Source organism: Nothobranchius furzeri, chromosome 16, assembly GCF_043380555.1.
Source record: "Nothobranchius furzeri strain GRZ-AD chromosome 16, NfurGRZ-RIMD1, whole genome shotgun sequence".
Lineage (NCBI taxonomy): Eukaryota > Metazoa > Chordata > Actinopteri > Cyprinodontiformes > Nothobranchiidae > Nothobranchius > Nothobranchius furzeri.
Window position 1 is genome coordinate 47,546,187 of NC_091756.1, and position 18,951 is coordinate 47,565,137.

An 18,951-nucleotide genomic window follows, 5' to 3' on the forward strand; every position below is an offset into this window, starting at 1 on the left:
TTAGTTGCTTAGTAGTTGCAGCTTCGGTGGCTAGCGGGTAGTAACTCACTTATATTTTTAATTTAATAAACATTTACACAATTTAAAAAGTAAAAGTATTGTTATATATTTATACTGAAACTAATACATATAAAATATAACGTTATCTCCCGTGTCATGTGACGTTACGTGACCGCCATGGAAGCCGTGGTCACGTGATGCAAGTCTGTTCCATTTAACCATTTTCTTTGACCAAGGAAGAACAGTGTCCTTGTAAGCAAGACGCCTGGCCTCGCAAGACATCACCTCGCAAGGCCAGGCGCCTTGACATTGACAAACACCCCTAGAGTTTCCCCATCTATTTTCTATCTGTAGTTAATGCAGGAGGTAGGTGTAGGAAACCATTTTCATGTTCAGCCTGCATGAAAAACTTAGTGACGAATTATAATCAGAAATAATCATTAAGAAATTGGTTTTCAATGTCCCACACCTTTAAAATTTATGCATGCATGATGGGAGATAAGTGATGTTAACATTTCATGAGAGGGGGAGCATATACCCGTATCAGTATTTATTGGTATCGGAAATTAGACAATAACAGTATATCGCACATCGGTAAAAAAGCCACAATTTTGGTCAAAAGTGTACATTTTTTTCCTCAACTATCTCCATCTACTTTAGACATATTTAGATAAAGTGTGCGCTGCCACATGATTGTTCCTAGATACCAAATGTTGGTGAAACATCTGTAGTGCATGTAAAAACCAGCATGGCCTAAAAGCCAGAACATCCCCAGCAGGCAACACCGGGACAAACAAACAGCAACCTGTGCAACTTCTAATCTCAAAATGAAACAATAACCCACAATTTCTCTATCATGCAGGATTTTCTAACCACTTCAAATGTGTTTAAAAGGATCAAAAAAGGAGCAAGGTAAAAAATATGGCCTCACACAATAAGTGGTAATTACAGACAGAGGATAAACAAGTTTTCACTATCTTTAATCTACTTCATTCTCCTCTCCTGCTACAAAAAACATAAATTATAATTTACGAGTTATTGAGGTTCTATGCATTCAACACAAAGTGTGTTTTGTGAATCGGTTCTGGTTTAGTTTCTCTGAAGACAGAGGAGCAAGAACCGAGTGGTCAAAACTACTGTCTCTCATCAGATAGCAGCTGCAACGGTGAGACAAGAAGTCATTATCAGACTGCGTTTTGTGGCAAGTCCCAGAGGAAGCCTTAGACGAGGGAGAAAACGACTGCTGCAAAGCAAATGCAGCAGTGTTAAAAAAAGAAAAAACACGTGATGGTATGATTTTCTAACACACACATCTCTCTGTGGCTCCAGTAGTACTGGACCTGGTCCATTCATTTACAGGTGAATGTCACAGCAGAAGCAAAGACAGCAGCTGAGTCGTGGTTACATCCCAGAGTGTGGAATTTGTCCACATGTATGCAGACTCTGGTGTGAATACCAGACGGGGAACCTGGTATTTTGCCCGCAATTGTCCTTAGTTAGTCTCCAATCCAATTTTTAGGCCTTTCAAAAATGAAGAAAACGGTTTTATAGTGGGAACCAATTATCCAACATGGAAATAAGGAAAGTCGTGTCAAAAAAATACAGCAAATCCCCTTTCTAGATAAAAATCACACAAGCTATCAGTGAGTAAGATATGTTGACATACAGAGCTGTAAACAGGTCTGATTCAGGGCAGAGATTTTAAGTGTCGAGAGGGAACACCAGCCACACTCCAGCAGTGAAATTCAGAGAACAAAAGTGCTGAAGGGGAAATTATGGTGTTTTTATTTTAGACTGTGAGAAGAGATGTGCACAAGGGCCACTCCATGCCTGGAAATAAGCACAAACACCTACTCATGAAGGTGCTCAGCTCCAAACATGCACAAGGAGCGAGAAAAGAGAGGAAACATGAGATTATAACTGCTCAGAAAAACATCCTGCAAAACATCTTTCTCAGTGCCAAGCAGGCTTTTTTCCAGAGCGTAACACGGATTTACAGACAAAATTACAAGAATATAAAATTCATACAGTTCCCCTCCCTGTGAATATAACTTCATTTCCAGCAGAACTCCTTTGCCATAAAGCTGAATAAAATACAGCCCACTAAGCAAGGATGGGCTCCTTCAGTGAAAACATTAAGGGAGTCTGGAAGGAGGTTGTGAAGAAAATAAGATTATAAAGGTGAGAAATGAGTCCTATTGTTTTCATTCACTCGAATATAAATATAAAACATCAGCTCTGACTCATGCAGGAGCTGTGAAAATGGATAGAAGATCATCTGAGGACACACAAATATACATTTCTAACAATCTTTTCTTTTATTTAGCCACATTGGAGCGTCTTCCAGCTGATTTGCACCAGATGTAAAAGGATCCAAACCTTCCAATTTTTTCACTTTAGTTTTATCAATCAAGCTAAATGGTTTCACCCAAGTCTCTGGGATCATGAACGTGAAAGAACAGTTGTGTATTTTTTGGTAAGCAGAAGGTTTAGTTTTAGACCTCTCCCTCCCTGGGAGGCCAACCTAGCCTCTTTATTACTGTTGAATGATGATCTCTGACCTTAACCTTTACTAAAACCTGCAGGGCTTCATATGTTGTTCTGCATTCTTTAGTCCTTGAGATTTGTTTACATGGACAAGCTTTACCCTCATTCTCCCCCACCTCTTTATGCCATCGGCACATCTAAACCCACGTTTCTAGTCATTTCCATCCATGAAGAAAACGTTTGTTGTGTATCTTTGTACTTCTTCAGTCACGGGTGAATAAACGTTCAGATTTTCTGATTTTTTCCGCGAGGCGTGATAAACAGAGCACACACACATATATACACACACGCACGCACACACACACACACACACACACACACACACACACACACACACACACACACACACACACACACACACACACACACACACACACACACACACACATATATATATACATACACACACCTACAGGATTATTAGGAACACCTGTTCATCTTCTCCTTAATGCAATTAACTAATCAACCAATCACATGGTGGTTGCTTCATTGCATTTAGGGGCGTGGTCCTGGCCAAGACAATCTCCTGAACTCCAAACTGAATGTCAGAATGGGAAAGAAAGGTGATTTAAGCAACTTTGAGCGTGGCATGGTTGTTGGTGCCAGGCGGGCCGGTCTGAGTATTTCACAATCTGCTCAGTTACTGGGATTTTCACCCACAACTATTTCTAGGGTTTACAAAGAATGGTGTGAAAAGGGAAAAACATCCAGTATGCATCAGTCCAGTGGGTGAAAATGCCTTGTTGAGGCTAGAGGTCAGAGGACAATGGGCCGACTGATTCAAGCTGATAGGAGAGCAACTTTGACTGAAATAACCACTTGTTACAGCCGAGGAATGCAGCAAAGCCTTTGTGAAGCCACAACACGCACAACCTTGAGGCGGATGGGCTACAACAGCAGAAGACCCCACCAGGTACCACTCATCTCCACTACAAATAGGAAAAAGAGGCTACAATTTGCACGAGCTAACAAAAATTGGACGGTTGAAGACTGGAAAAATGTTGCCTGGTCTGATGAGTCTCGATTTCTGTTGAGACATTCAAATGGTAGAGTCAGAATTTGGTGTAAACAGAATGACAACATGGATCCATTATGCCTTGTTACCACTGTGCAGGCTGCTGGTGGTGGTGTAACGGTGTGGGGAGATGTTTCCTTGGCACACTTTAGGCCCCTTAGTGCCAATTGGGCATTGTTTAAATGCCACGGGCTACCTGAGCATTGTTTCTGACCATGTCCATCCCTTCATGACCACCATGTACCCATCCTCTGATGGCTATTTCCAGCAGGATAATGCACCATGTCATAAAGCTCCAATCATTTCAAATTGGTTTCTTGAACATGACAATGAGTTCACTGTACTACAATGGCCCCCACAGTCACCAGATCTCAACCCGATAAGTGTCATGTTCTGTGTCCCCGTCCCCAGCCTCCTCCTGTTCTCACTCCAGGTTCTCCTCTTGTGTCCCATTATTATCCCCAGCCCTCTCTAGACTTCCCTCAGGTGTCCTCCTAATCACTCCCAGATAATTCCTAGTCAATCTTATTTTAGTCATCCTCATCCATCTAGTTATTAGTTGTTTATTTTTGCCCTCAGTCTTTAGGTTTAGTTTTATCCGTGTTTTATAGGTTAATGTTTATCTGCCATCCTGCTTGTTTCTTTCCCCTCATTTAGGTTATTGTATGCACCTGCCTTCCCTCCAGATCTCACTCCTCACACCTGTCACCTGTTCCCCTGATCACCTCCCTCTGTGTTTAAAAACCCTGTCTTGTCCTTCAGTGTTTGTAGGTCCATCGTTGTGTCTACGTTGTTCTGTTCCCTCCCAAGATTTGCCCGAGTCCGTGCTCAGTTGTGAGCTTCTGTTTTGTTTTTGGACCGCTGGATCAAGCCTCCTCCTTTAAATAAAGGATTTACTCATTTACATCTGCTCCTGTCTCATGTGTTCAGCGTTTTTGAGTCCAAATCTCCTGCTCAGCGTGACAGATAAAGCATCTTTGCGATGTGGTGGAACTGCACCATCAACTGCAAGATGCTATCCTATCAATATGGGCCAACATTTCTAAAGAATGCTTTCAGCACCTTGTTGAATCAATGCCACATAGAATTAAGGCATTTCTGATGGTGAAAGCGGGGTCAAACACCATATTAGTATGGTGTTCCTAATAATCCTTTAGGTGAGTGTATATGAAAAACCTTTTTACACAGGATATAAATTGTATTTGTTTAAGACTGCAGAAATATTCTGGAAGTTACTTCAGTTTCTTACCTTGACCAATGTGGCTCAGATGTGGGTCTAGACTGGGTGAGCGGGGATCTGTAAAGTCGTCGCTCCCTCCATCTGCAGACGAGGAACACAAAGAGAAAGACAGGGAGTGAGCTCGGTGGTAATGGTAGCAAGGCGAAGAGGACTGAGCCAGGACGAAGGCCACCTCCTTGTCTCCAATCAACCAGGTGTGGGATTGCAACACACCCAGTAGGCTGCTCACACACAAACTCTCAACACCTTTCCTCTTTGGACCCAAACTGCCCCTCATGGAGACAAGTGAGGACGACTGTGCCATTTTCCACTTTCTTCTCCTCCCCAAGTTACGAGTCAAGTTTCTCTACTCTGGACTCTCTGTGCAAATAAGAAAATAGTTTACATTGTAGCGATTGTTGCATGCAGCATTGCTCACTAGGTTCTATGATTCACTGACAGAGGATTGCCAGTAAAACGAGGGCATTCACTGGGACAGATCCACATGAAAGTAATGATATGGTGATCAATTAAGCCCAAGGGAGCAAGCAGGCAGGCACAGCTACAGTGGATAGGGCTGAGTCACCAGAGGATCGCTTCATAATCCTGCTCAAGTGCAGATTAATCTTACTGTAAAGCACGGCAGGTTCACAAAGGAGATGTGAAACAAGTGACTCAGTCTCAGATGTGTGGAATTAGAGGTATCAGTGGAATATTCTTAAAAATACCTTGCAACAGTTGATTTGCATAAAAGCAAGAAAATATGTTTTTGGAAAGCCAGGCGTCATGCTTTAATCACAAATGAGCAGAAAACCCAAACAAATACTTTAATTTCATGTGTTTAAGACCCACTCTGTTCTCCAGCAGCCACTCAGCGAGTCATCAGCTTGCTGGTGGAAAGATCGAGTTCATCGATGGACAGAGAATTGGGCCAGCTGCTGACTGTGGAATGGGAGCGAGCAGCAAACAACCTTTCAGTGTTTGGCTTTGTGGTCTGATCAGGATGAGTCAGACTTCAAGTTCTGACAACAAATTTAGTGTGCATAACAAAACTAGCTCCAAAGGAATCCACCGCAGACCTTCCCACCTAGCTCACATCTTGTAATGAAATAGCTTCTGTGGAAATCAATACAGGCCTTGATGATGATGCAGGCAGGAACAGTGCGAAGTGAAAAAAGCATTTACATTTAGATGTGTGAAGGACTGAATGGAAGGCTCAGCAACAGTCAATTGTGCTAACTTGTTTCTGCTGCGTGTTTGATGAGCACCCAGAACGCCAATTTGAGGCTCACTCAACAGCTTGAGATTTCATATCAGAGAGGCTAATAAATAACAAACTTTGTTTCGGCTCATACAGTGGGTACGGAAAATATGCAGACCCTCATGAATTTTCCACTCTTTTGTTATATTGCAGCCATTTGCTAAAATCGATGTAATTCTTTTTTTCTCCCTCATTAACAGAAAAACACAGAATTTTAGAAATTTCTGCAGATTTATTAAAAAAAGAAGAAGTGAAATATGACATGGTCCTAAGTATTCAGACCTTTTGCAGCATTAGAAGCACCCTTTTGAGCTATACAGCCATGAGTCTTCTTGGTCTTACACCTGGATTTGGGGATCCTCTGCCATTCCTCCTTGCAGATCCTTCCCTGTTCTGTCAGGTTGGATGGTGAACATTGGTGGACAGCCATTTGTAGGTCTCTCCAGATGCTTATTTGGGTTTAAGTCAGGGCTCTGGCTGGGCCATTCAAGAACAGTCACAGAGTTTTATCATGAAGCCATTCCTTCGTTATTTTAGCTGTGTGTGTGTGTGTGTGTGTGCGTGCGTGCGTGCGTGCGTGCTTAGAGTCATTGGAAGGTAAACCTTCTGCCCAGTCTGAGGTCTTGAGCATTCTGGAGAAGGTTCTGGTCCAGGATATCCCTGTACTTGGACACATTCATCGTTTCCTCAAATGCAACCAGTCGTCCTGTACCTGCAAATGAAAAACACGCCCACAGCATGATGCTGCCACCGCCATGCTTCACTGTGGGGACTGTATTGGACAAGTGATGAGCAGTGCCTGGTTTTCTCCACACATACCGCTTAGAATTCAGGCCAAAACGCTCTATCTTGGTCTCATCAGACCAGAGAATCTTATTTCTCACCATCTCAGGGTCCTTCAGGTGTCTTTTAGCAAACGCCATGCAGGCTTTCATGGGTCTTGCACGGAGGAGAGGCTTCTGATGGGTCATTCTGCCATAAAGCACTGACTGGTGGAGGGCTGCAGTGATTGTTGACTTTCTATAACTTTCCCCCATCTCCTCCTGACTGCATCTCTGGAGCTCAGCCACAGTGATCTTTGAATATTTGATTTGAAGAAAGGGAAAGCACCTGAGTTAAATATATGAGTGTCACAGCACAGGGTCTGAATACTTAGGATCATGTGATATTTCAGGTTGTCTTTTTTAATACATCTGCAGAAATTTCTAAAATTCTGTGTTTTTCTGTCAACATGAGGTGCTGTGTGTTCATTAATGAGAGGGAAATTAATTTAACTGATTTTAGCAAATGGCTGCAAAATAGAGTGAAACATTGACAGGCGTCTTGAGTACTTTCTGTGCTCACTATATGTATGGAAACACTGTTTGTATTTAAAAGGGATTCCCGACTGTGATGCACGTGACAGGTGAAAAATAGCTCAAGTATTCAGGTTAAGAACGACCATTTGTAACCTTTGTTGGTGAATGACAACAAAAAGCAGGCTTTATTCATTTGTACAACAATTAGTTGTCAGCCTTTAGATGGGGTTTCTTTCATTTCATTCAAAGCTCTTGTTCATTTCTAATTACCAGCAGTGATCACAGCACAATGTCCTTCTGCAAAGATCGGTGGCTTATTAAGCAGGAAACAGGATATGGGCGGGGCTTAGAGCATGGCGTGTTTTCATTCTTGCAGCAGAGACATAAACTGGATTAATCTTGCAGAGCACTCAAGCATTTTTTCAGTACTTTTAGACCAACAGAAAAAGTTTTTCTAACAAATTACCATTATGATAACATGTTAAAAGTGTATATTTCAGAAGTGTATTTTACATTATTGTATAGCTTTCTGTAATATCAAGGAATAGTTTCAAAATAACTACTTTTATATTTATTTTCCTTAGTAAGAAATAACAGATATTTAAGATATTACACTTGTCAAATTAATAAAAAAGCAAAACATTAAATTGGATAGTGAAATATCCATCCATCCATCCATTTTCATCCGCTTATCCAAAGTCGGGTCACGGGGGCAGTGGCCTAAGTCGAGAGGCCCGGACTTCCCTCTCCCCAGCCACTTAGTGAAATATTTAGTTTTTAAACATTTTAATTACTTTATCCTCCATCTAATCACAATATTGAAAAGGTCAAACATGCATGCAAGTATGTCAAGCACCAATGCTGGGTCTACCTTAGCTTAAACATGTTACTGTGACCTGTCCATAAGTACAACGTTCTAACTGTGATGGGTAGTGAATACGTCTGTCGTTGTACGAGAATTTAAATGACTATTGCAGCTATCATTTTAGCTAAACTTTCAATTTAATCTAATTAATTGTAGTTTAGCTTTGAATGCATCCCGGCTCATTGCCTTCTCTGGTAGACTTTCCCTTCAGAGGTTTTAAGCAGACAGAGGCACGACAGCAAGAGAAAAAAATTAGCTCAACTAAAGCCGGAAAACGTTCAGAGACAGCACATTAAAAAACAATTGATTAATTTTTTTCATGAAATACAGTACAGGATCAATCATTCAGAAGTACTTTCTGATTTTGAGAGAAATACCTTTAACATCTATATCTTTAGTAGAATTAATTACTTTTAAAAGACCTGCACAGTTCACCTGTGACTATTTACCACATTAGCACATCCTATCTCAAACAAAACAATGGTCTGAGTTGACATGCCTCCCTAGTCAGGAATAAAAGCTGTGCAGGAAGTTGGTTGATTAATCATCAAATGATGAATTATGTTGTTTTATTCTAGTATAATATTCATTGTAGTTTAACTTTGAACATTTTACCAAATTCATGGTCGGTTAGTTGAGCGCACAGCTAAGAGGTTTGTTGTAACTGTTAGCCTTTCGGGTTGGAATAAACCTGAATTCAGCAGCTAAAGGGGCATTTCATCGTATGATGAAACACTGGATCCAGCCCTACGTCTAAAGGCACACACTTCATAGAATAACTTTTTAAAGAGCTGTAATGCTAGAGTTCGGTTGGACATCAAAGAAAGAACTCGTACAGCGAATCACTGAGAGGTTAACGTGACATCAGCACCATAAGTCCCCTTGTCATTATTGCTCAGTCCTGTCAGTGTCTAGAGATCAATGTGACCCCTGCTCCAGGATGAGGCTCCATTTTCTGTCTGAGAACACTAAAATGTGGCCTTTTCATATCATCTTTGGCATAAAGAAAGATCTAGAAAAACAGTTTGAAAGACACTTGAGTTTGTCAGCATCCATGCACTCAACAACTGACTGAAGAAAATGCACGACTATTAGAACTTTATTGAGTCATTTTGTTGTGTTTCAGTCAGTTTAGACACAAATGAATCAGTGCAGTGGTGACATGAATGTAATATATTGCTGCTTCTTAGACAAATAAATTATTAATTAATTAAACAAGAGTCAATCCCAGAAAGAAAATAAGATGGCAACTTAAGAAATAACTTAACAAATCCCAGAAAGATGCATACTTCACTTTAATAATAACTTTACTCAGTGACAGTGATTTAGGCCCTGTCCACACGTAGCCGGGGATCTGCCAAAACGCAGATATTTTTCTACGTTTTGGCCTGTCATCCACACGAAAACGGAGTTTTTTCACACGAAAACGGATCTTTTTAAAAACTCCGGCCAAAGTGAAGATCTGCGTTTTCTCCATTTTGGGTGTCTGCATGTGGACAGACAAAACCGGAGTTTTAAGGTCCGCAACGTCACTTTCCGCGACAAAAAATGCTGACATCACGTGTGCGACCTGTGTTTACACTAGCCGGCATCATGGAAGCCTTCAGAGCTGCGCTCTGTCACTACCCGATCCATCAATTGTCCAAGCGCTTTCTGCTTGTTTGTTTTTGCAAGCGGAATTACTGCTCCTTACGGAAGACCACAGACGAAGGACGAGGTTAAGAACGGGGGAAATACTGCCGCCTACAGGTCTGGCATGTCCTTAACAACGTATTTATCCGGGTACGTGTGGACAGAGTTTTTTTTTAAAATGCGGTGGTGTGGATGCAAGTTTTTGGAGGGGCGGATATTCGTTTTTAAAAAACCCCGGCTATGTGTGGACTAGGCCTTAGTTTATGGTTCAGGTCCTTTCTGTTTTACCTTTAGGTATCTCATTTTAATCTACAGTTCTCACCCAGGTTTTGAGCTAGTGTCACCTAATTCTGAGAAAATAATCTATGGATCACTGGGTTCATTTATCAAACATTTCTGTGACTTTCCAACTGACATTTGGGATTTTGTGTGTACACCTAATATTGATTTGTGATTAATTTCCTTTTGTCCAACAAACGACTAAAACAACCTCGGTTCTTTTTATTCTCCTATGAATAAAAAGAGCTTGTGGGACAGAAATTAATCACCAAACAGTTTTAAATTTTCTCTTTTTTTGTTTACATATTTTAGGGGTGAGTGATGAAATGTTGGACTAAAGGATTTTGAGCACTATGATTCTAAACGATAATCAGCCAAACACTCAGAAATTGGATTTTTTTTTTCAGTCCATAAGGTACAGTGACATATTTCCCAATGTGTAAACTTACCATTGCTAGCTCAAGCTTCCAATGAGCTTGCAATGAATCAAAAATGTGTATGAGCAGGTCAGAGCTGTACGAGAATCAAAAATCTGTATCTGTCCTCAAAATCTGAATCAACCCGTGGCTAGTTGGGTCAAGGCTGCAGGGAGTAAATAACATCCAACAAAGCAAGAATAGCAAAAAAAAAAAGTTTAATTTGCCAATAACCTGAAATTAGTAAAATTCCAACCCTACTTTTTTATTCTTTTCTCACCATTTTGAAATACATATAAAAAGAAGGCAATGACCTAAAACAACAAAAAGAAAACAATCACAACAAGCTCTTCCCAGAACAAACCCATCTGAAACTCTAATGACACAAACCTTTCATTTGTGCTTTACCTTTACTGTTCAGCTTCCTTTCTGTTCGTTACTGCAGCTATTCCTGGGTGAGAGTGGCCAAACACTGGAGGGATAATGAAGTTAGAGATGTTGGAAACATTTTTCTTGGCAGATAATTATGCTTCTGATTAATCAATTACCCGTCAAATTATTTCTGCCTGTAAAAGTTCGTTGATCTCAAGCAAACTCTCAGGCCCCTTCACACACCCACCCGCACCCCCCACTGTGGTCTGACTTCCATCTAAGCTGTATTTAATCAGGCGCACAATAAAGCGGAGCATCTTAATGAGTCACCGTGTCGACAGCTGTTCACTTCTGTAATGTGATGAAGGAGCTATTCCACCGAAGGGTTATTTACCCTCTCTCCTCAGATGTCTCTGACACAGAACTAATCTGCACGAGACTGTCTCAAGGTCATGCATTTGCTTCTAAACTGCTTCCTTTCCAGCCCAAGAGAAGAAAGAAGACAAAAGACTCTTTCCTATTAATAAATCAAAGAACTCTATTTTTAATAAAGCTAATCAAACAAAGTGTTAGTCAATAATAAGATGTTGACCAATCTGTGAAATGACAATGTTATGATTAGTAAGTTTAATGAGTAACATGACTTTAGTCTAGCTTCACTAGACACCCTGATCGCACGTAATGTAAACGCATGACACATTGCTTTTACTCATCGAATCGGAACCTTCCTTTCTGAAGCCTGGCATGCTCTCTGTGGTGTTTATAAATCTGCCAACTTTGATTCGTCCATAAATCAAAACATCCAGATTAATAAAACCAGTCCCCATGCCATCTTAGTTCAGTTCTCTGCAGTTCACCGCATGCTAAGAAAAGTATCGGACCGGCCACCCGGACTTCCTTTTTAAGCAAAGAACCAACAAGCTGGACAAAATCTGTTGCATTTTACCAACCAAGCAACGGTTCCTTTCAGAATAAAAGCTGAACTCACTGACCCTCCGGGTCCATCTGACGCTGTCAACCAACTGTCACTTTTTACCTGGAGACAATCCAAAGACTAGTCTGTCGTACTGCTGATGCTGTTTCATCAGCTCCGGTACCAAAGGGGGGAACGAGGACCTGGCATTCTGGATCTGTACGGAGGTCTCATCCTGAAGGGTGTGTGGAGCGGCAAAATGGCGTCTCATGTGTTTATGAAACTCAGATCATAGCTTAAGAGCAAAACATCACAACATCATTCAGACTTGCTTCTCCGGATACGAGAGTTCTGATGACAACATCACTCACACATACACCATTCATCTCACGTCTCATTCACACCAAGATCCATTCATCACTTAGAATTTAGAGTCAGTCTTGTTTAAAATTGTTTAGAAATAAATCTTCTTAAACGTTAAAGGTGACTCTTCTGTTGTCTCTCAGTTAATACGAAGTGTTACATAATCCCTGCAATAAAAAGTTCCAATCTTCTGGTTAAAAGTACCCAAAGATCCATGAGATTGATTTCATATTTACTATGGAATCTTATGTCTTATGGTTCCTTAAATAATATGTAAATGAACCCTTTACACTTCCAAAGTTAGAAGACATCTTAGTGTGAGCTACACAAAAATGTCTGCCCTGGATCTGAAAGAAACACACACACACACACCTCTTGTAGGAGAGCCTGTTAAGTGTCTTTGCTCCATTGCTGCAGAGTGCCAGCTCAGGTTTACCACAAGAAGTTAGTTCTGACATCCTGCCAACTTAAAACCATATGGAGCCACTTTCATCCAAACAAAGCATGAACAGAAAGGTTATGATGATTGCAGATGCACAACTAAGACTGTTAGAGAATTTTAATCATAGAAAATCCTGATTTTTCCTTACACAGACAAATCACCCAAGATGTGAATAAAACAGAACATTTTTTGCTTTACCCTGTGAATATATTTAGGTTTTCTCTCTTAACATATGTTCATTCTGTGTTTATCCACCCTTTTCTGATCCAATCCTCATCTGAATCTCAATTCAAGTGAAGCTCAAAATAAGATGATCAAATCTTACCCACTGGTGTCATTTCTCTTAAGGCTAAGACAGCCTAACAGCATTGGGTTTACACTGAGTAAAGTACCTCTCCTGAGGTGTAAAAGGCAGCATGAAACAATGCCATTATGCTTGGATGACTGTGCTGGGGCACAGTGTCTGACATCTCTAGACAAGTCTACTTTATTATTTATTAAAATATCCTCCCAACACGGTTTCACTGAGAGCAAAATGAGTACTGTTGTGCAGACATACAAAATGGATCAATCTTGTTTCTGGTACTCTAGATGTTGCTGTCACTGTCGAGCCAGTTTAGGAAACGTTGTAGCTGGTAAACATGCGTTTCTGTTCAGAGAGATACGCTGTACAGGATTCATTTATAAGTGATGAGTTAGGACTATGAAATGAGTCAGTCTGAGAGGCAAAAAACCAGTCCACAATTCAGTTTTGCAACAGATGCCGCTAACTTCAAAAAAGAAAAGTAAAACTTCATTTCTTAAACGCTTATTATGTCTTTGATGGAAAAACTGTGGAAATGTCTTCATCCCATTAATGCTGATCAAAGCTTGGGAAATTACTTTAAAGGTATAAATTCCACCCCTAAGTGAAATTTTGTCTGTTGCCATGTTGCATAAAGTTTGATAGGAGGGAAAAAGCATTTTGTAACTGGCCCAGTCATTATCCTAATCTGGTAGTATTCTGTTAGCTTTAGCTTAGCATCAACAAGGTAAGTGAATGGTAACAGCTAGCATTTCGATCATTCAAGTTCAAAATGACACCTACTTCTGTAAATACAAACGCGTAGTTACCAGGCTTTTTACCTGGTAGAGTTCTTTAAAGGAACAGCATAGTCAGTTGCACTAAAAATGGCCGAGCACATGACAGATGAGGTTGGTGTCTTGGGGCCGCTGTGTCCTTGTGCCAGGATTCAAAGGTTTACAGCGGCACTTTGTCTTAATGTAGTCTCAAGTCTAAATCGACTCAAGTTCCTTTGTATTACTTATTATTTTCATTTGCAGTAAATATGATTATTGAGGTGACCAAGAAAAAATAGGACAATTGTTGAGTAATTTATTTTACTTTTTCATACAAAAATGCTAGCTGTTACTATTCACTTACATTGTTAATGCTAAGCTAAAATAAACTGAATACTGCCAGATTATGAGAACGACTGGGCTGGTTACAAAATGCTTTATCCCAATTATCAAACTCTGGGGAATACGGCAACAGATAAAATTTCATTAAGGGTTGGAATTTCCCGATAAGAGTCATACGGTGACAAACTCAAGCCCAGTTAAACTCTCTCTTGTTGCACCAAAAAGCCACCTTAAAGAATGCATGACCAGTGAAGAAATCATGGCAAATTGAAAAAATCCTCAATAAATCAAAAAATTAACAATAAACACAAAAATAGAAATTTGTTTTGATGAATTTTTTTTTCTACTGGTATCTGGTAGTAGCTCTCTGCAAACCGAACCACTAGGTAGTGGTAATAATCCAAGTTTTCTTACCACCAAAATGCATTTTGGACAGGTGTGCATTTTTCAGCAAAACACATACAAAGAGTTGATTATCCAAAGCATAAGAGAATAATGGCTTGCAAAGCCCCGTAGCATTTTACCTCGAAATGCCCAAAAGACTGTATTTGAACTTTGACTCACTAAAGACCTACTGAACCATATCACAAGAAAATGTACATGTTTGTAATGTAAACAGCACTAATGATAAGGTTTTATAAAGATACTTTGATTTAAAAAACTATTGAAAATTGACATATTAATTCAGATTGTGTACATGTGAACAAGATCACACTCATTTCTTTTGGTTTAAATACAGTCAGTGGTATGCCACTCAATCAGTCAGCGGTGGTTTCAAAGCAACAGAAAAGGATGTGGGAGTGTGACGGTGTGGAACGTTCGTCACAGGCTCTATTACCTGCAGTGACAGGGTAAAAGACAATCCTGTCAACCGTTAAGCAGTCCAATATTGAGGGAGGACTGACTGCTGCCAGTCTGAAGGCCCCCAGGAGAGGAAAACTAACATTATGAACGTCGTTGTGAGTCTGTGTGGATGGCTTTATGCACAGCTGCTGAGGAGGGTAGAAAGAAACAGACCATCAGTTTCAACAGTGGTAAAACATGTTTAGAACTAAGCTCATACCAGCTTTGTCTTAATGTGTGTATCCTTCACTTTGAGAAGAAATAAAACTAGGCAGTCAGCACGTGAGCAAGGACAGAGGCTGGCGTTGTGTGGGAAGCAAACATTTCCCATGCCTACCTCCTGCTGAAGAGAATAATGCAGCAAAAACTGAGTCTGAAACCTGAAGGCACAAAATCGATTTGGACAGACTGATTTTGTGTGTCTCGTGCATGAATCCAAACCGAGGGAGAACATATTTTATCTTTGCTTTTAGCAAAACGCCTCTTTAGAATGAGACTAAACAAACAGGTTGTAATTTCCAACATAACAGCACAGTAAATACTGTAGACAGATCTGTTGTTGTAGCGGTGGCTCGTTTGTTGCTCCTGCAAATTTGGTTTACCCGCCAAGAGAAACTGTAAATCAGTGGAATCTTCCAATTTACCAACCAGCGGCAGATGCAATAAGAGGAGAAATTTCCGTATATACCAGTCATGCCCAAAGTGTAACAGGGTTATCTCTCTAGGTCCTGTTGGGAAGGAACTGTTTATTAGCAAGGAGGTATCACAGAGTTTAAGTCATATTTGCTGATTTGGCAAACTATTGAGCTGCTGTTCTTGTTTTGACCTTAACTCTGTACCCAGTAGGCTTGGGTGGTGTTACCGTATGCAACTGGTGTTAAAAAATGGCAACGGTGTCAGTTCCAATATTGTCATGAAAAAAACAGTTCACGGAGTCAAAGATTAAAAAAAATAAACATGAAAATGAATTAAGGTCATTTAATGTATGAAACAGATGTGTGGTTTATTTTCAGTTTAAATTAAATAATTTCAAACGTTTTGTCCAAATTTTAGAGACGTTTCATAAAGTTTGTGAAAGTGTGATCATCACGTGACAGTCCCGAGATGACAGCTCGAGCACCAGCTGACTAGGTGTCTAAAAAGAATGCAACTTGTGCAGGTGGAAGTATTTTGGGTTTGAAGCAAACGTAAAACATTGACGAGGTGTGCAATCAAAAGATGACGGCGAAAGATGCACGCCCCGTTGGCACAGCAGAGGAGGGAGCCGTAGCTGAAGATAGATCCAGACAGACTTTTGTCTGGAGCCTGTTATTAAAAGTGACGACAACGTGCTTTTCTGGTGGAAATAAGTCGCCAGTCTTCCCCAGATGTCGCGACTAGCCCTAAAGTAACCTGGTGTCAGTCACCAGCTCACAGTAGTGGGTTTTCAGCAGTCGGTGGTTGAAGCCGGTAAAGGTAAACATGCTGGGTTTTCGGGTAAAAAATATTTTTTTAAACTGCGTTTTTTAAAGGTGCTAATATGAGTGTGTTGTGTTGTTATTGTTTTAGTTATAATGTTTACTAGTGAGTTTCTAAATGGTGAAGGTCCAAACCAACAGCTTGGTAATTCCACTTGAGGCTTATGTCATTGTTCTGTTTTCACTAAAAGTTGTAAAATGTTGTATCACTAAAATATCATTCTCAGTCAGTTGTTATTCATTGTGTTTACAGCACCCTCTGTGGTTTCTTCGAGTGGTACACTTTAGAAACGGCTTTATTTTTTAAATAACTTTATTGAACAGGAAGTCCGCTCAGTCTAGCAAAGCAAGTGAGCAAGAAGAAAGGAAACGTATCGGCACACAGTTTATGGTGTCCTGTTGGGAAAAAAAAGCACTGTCTACATCTTCTGTTTATGGTTGTATCGCCAGTATGTACTTAAAGTATAAGTTGCAACTTTGTTTTTGTGCTATATGTTGCCCACTAATGCTGTATTTAGCCGCAAGCTAGTCCTTTTGTTAAGCTAGTTACCTGCGATTTTGGAGGTCGTCTGGATAGCGTCAATAGAGCAAGTTCTCATAATTAGACCTGTGACGTATGCTGTGTGGTAGCAGTGTGGTATATAAATGCATATTATGCTGCACATATGTATATCATAACTGTATTTTTTGTCTTGTTTTTAGTTTTACCCTTTTGAATGTCAGTAAACCTGTTGACAATGCTCATCGGTCTTCAGAGTGGTGATATAAGAAAGGTGTTAACGCCCCTGCATCAGACATGCACCCATAACGGCACAGTCATCATTTTTAAATTAGTTCTGGTAAAACCGTACACTTGGTAAAATGTGGAGGAAGCTAGACAGTATTAAAATCTAGATACTGCCTAGTACTAAGTTAAAACTTTTTGGACCTAACAACAATATTTAAACCATGTGGTATTTTAAGTTATTAATCAAGATTTAAAAAAAGTGAAGGAATCACTCACAGCCAGAGACTAAAAGTAGGTTCATCTTTTGTTGAGAAACGAAGAAGTCAGAGCTGTTTCGGTCAATTCTCGGAAATGACATCATGCTAGATAAGGTAGGACCTGAACTATAGGTTGTGAAAGTCTCTTAAAGCGAATGTTCACTGAGAAACAAATCAAAATCAGTCTAAGTTTTCACTTGCATGTCTAGCCCCATTTCCTGCATTAACCAGTGATAGAAAATAGAAAGAGCTTAGCTCTGGTCAGAAAAAGCCACACAGATCTACGTTACACTGTGAATTAGCAATCATGAACTCACCCATCTTGGCTCGTGACTGACGAAGGCTTTAAGCAGCTAGGAGACAGCCAAGTACGTCCAGGATAGTAGAAGTGAGTTGTTGGCAGTAGGAACTCCACAACATGGCAGAATGTGTTCAGGTTTGTGTTATTTGTTAAGATGAAACATCAACATTGCATTTTTTTTACACAAGACAGAAGAGCGAAATAAGGCAGCAAAAGCGTTGCACTCCTGTTAGGCAATCGGAAGCGAAATATTTGCTCATTATGATTAAACAGTAAAACTACAAATCCTAAAGTTTTCTACCCTCTACTCCTCCCGCAAACTCCTACTTCTAGAAACCTGAGCGCCAGAGCTCTTTTTCACAGAAAATGACTTACAAGGAATTAAATTCATATTAGAGGCCAGACCACAGCAGGTTTATTGAAATAAATGACTCTCAGTAAGATACACACCAAATTTTCGCTCAATGTCTGTAAAACTTGACCAAGTTTTAGCAATAATTGTTTTTGCAAATGTTGGTTATTTGTGGCAGCCATCTTGAACTGGTCGCATTCGAAAAGTATTCAGTAGTAGATTTAAAACAAAGTCCAACGGTACAAGGAAATATTTGTTAATACTGGAGACAATCAGGGAATTTTTATAGCCAACTCCCTCTTTAAATGTATATTTTTATATTTTAAATCATTTTCTTGAGCCTGTATGTGCTAAAATTACCCTTTACAGGGTTAATGAAAAGTCAGTCAGACCCCCACCTCTCTCTGTGGCCATACCGCATTTGCAACTTCAGAGCGCTGGTCCGGTCTGTTGGACACAGAAACAATTGAGATGACATATGTGGCTCTTCAGTCTGGTTCCAGCACAATTCCTGCATGTTTTAGATCATGAACACAGCTCATTTGTTTAATTTAGTGCTGAATCACTCCTGTAGACACTAATGAAGGCTAGGGAGACATTTCAGCTGTTAGATTAAAGTGTTAAAAAGACGAACGCACCATAAGGAGATAGGTTTAACTTTCGGTTCTACAAATGGACACTAGGGAGTGCTAAAAGCAAGCCAAAACTGCCTAGTGTCCCTTTAACCGCACTTTTAATGGTAATGTCTTTATTCTAACTAATTCACGTCTTTATGCAATTCAAACAGTCCTATAATATAAAATTCAGTCTTTTCAGGCAAAAACCAGAAGCGATCTGCAAAAATAAAAAGGTTATTTTCTGAAATAAAGAAGAAAAGCATTTGTTTGGCTTAACATAATATTATACCTCCCTCCTACCCTACAGGGAATCTTGGAGCATCTGATCCTGACCAATGAGAGTCTGTTTAACTGGAGGACAGCAAGCAGCATGG

The 18,951-nt window shown here is 40.1% G+C and overlaps 1 protein-coding gene across 9 annotated transcripts in view; it reads right to left on the reverse strand.

Annotated features, from left to right (window-relative positions):
- The window catches only part of tanc2b (tetratricopeptide repeat, ankyrin repeat and coiled-coil containing 2b), a 245,556-nt gene that overhangs the window by 110,846 nt on the left and 115,759 nt on the right, over positions 1-18,951 (reverse strand). For all 9 annotated transcript variants that reach the window (XM_070545727.1, XM_070545731.1, XM_070545732.1 and 6 more), the window contains one exon: positions 4,812-4,883. In XM_070545727.1, the coding sequence (XP_070401828.1) occupies positions 4,812-4,883 (72 nt within the window). The remainder of the gene's footprint in view (positions 1-4,811; positions 4,884-18,951) is intronic.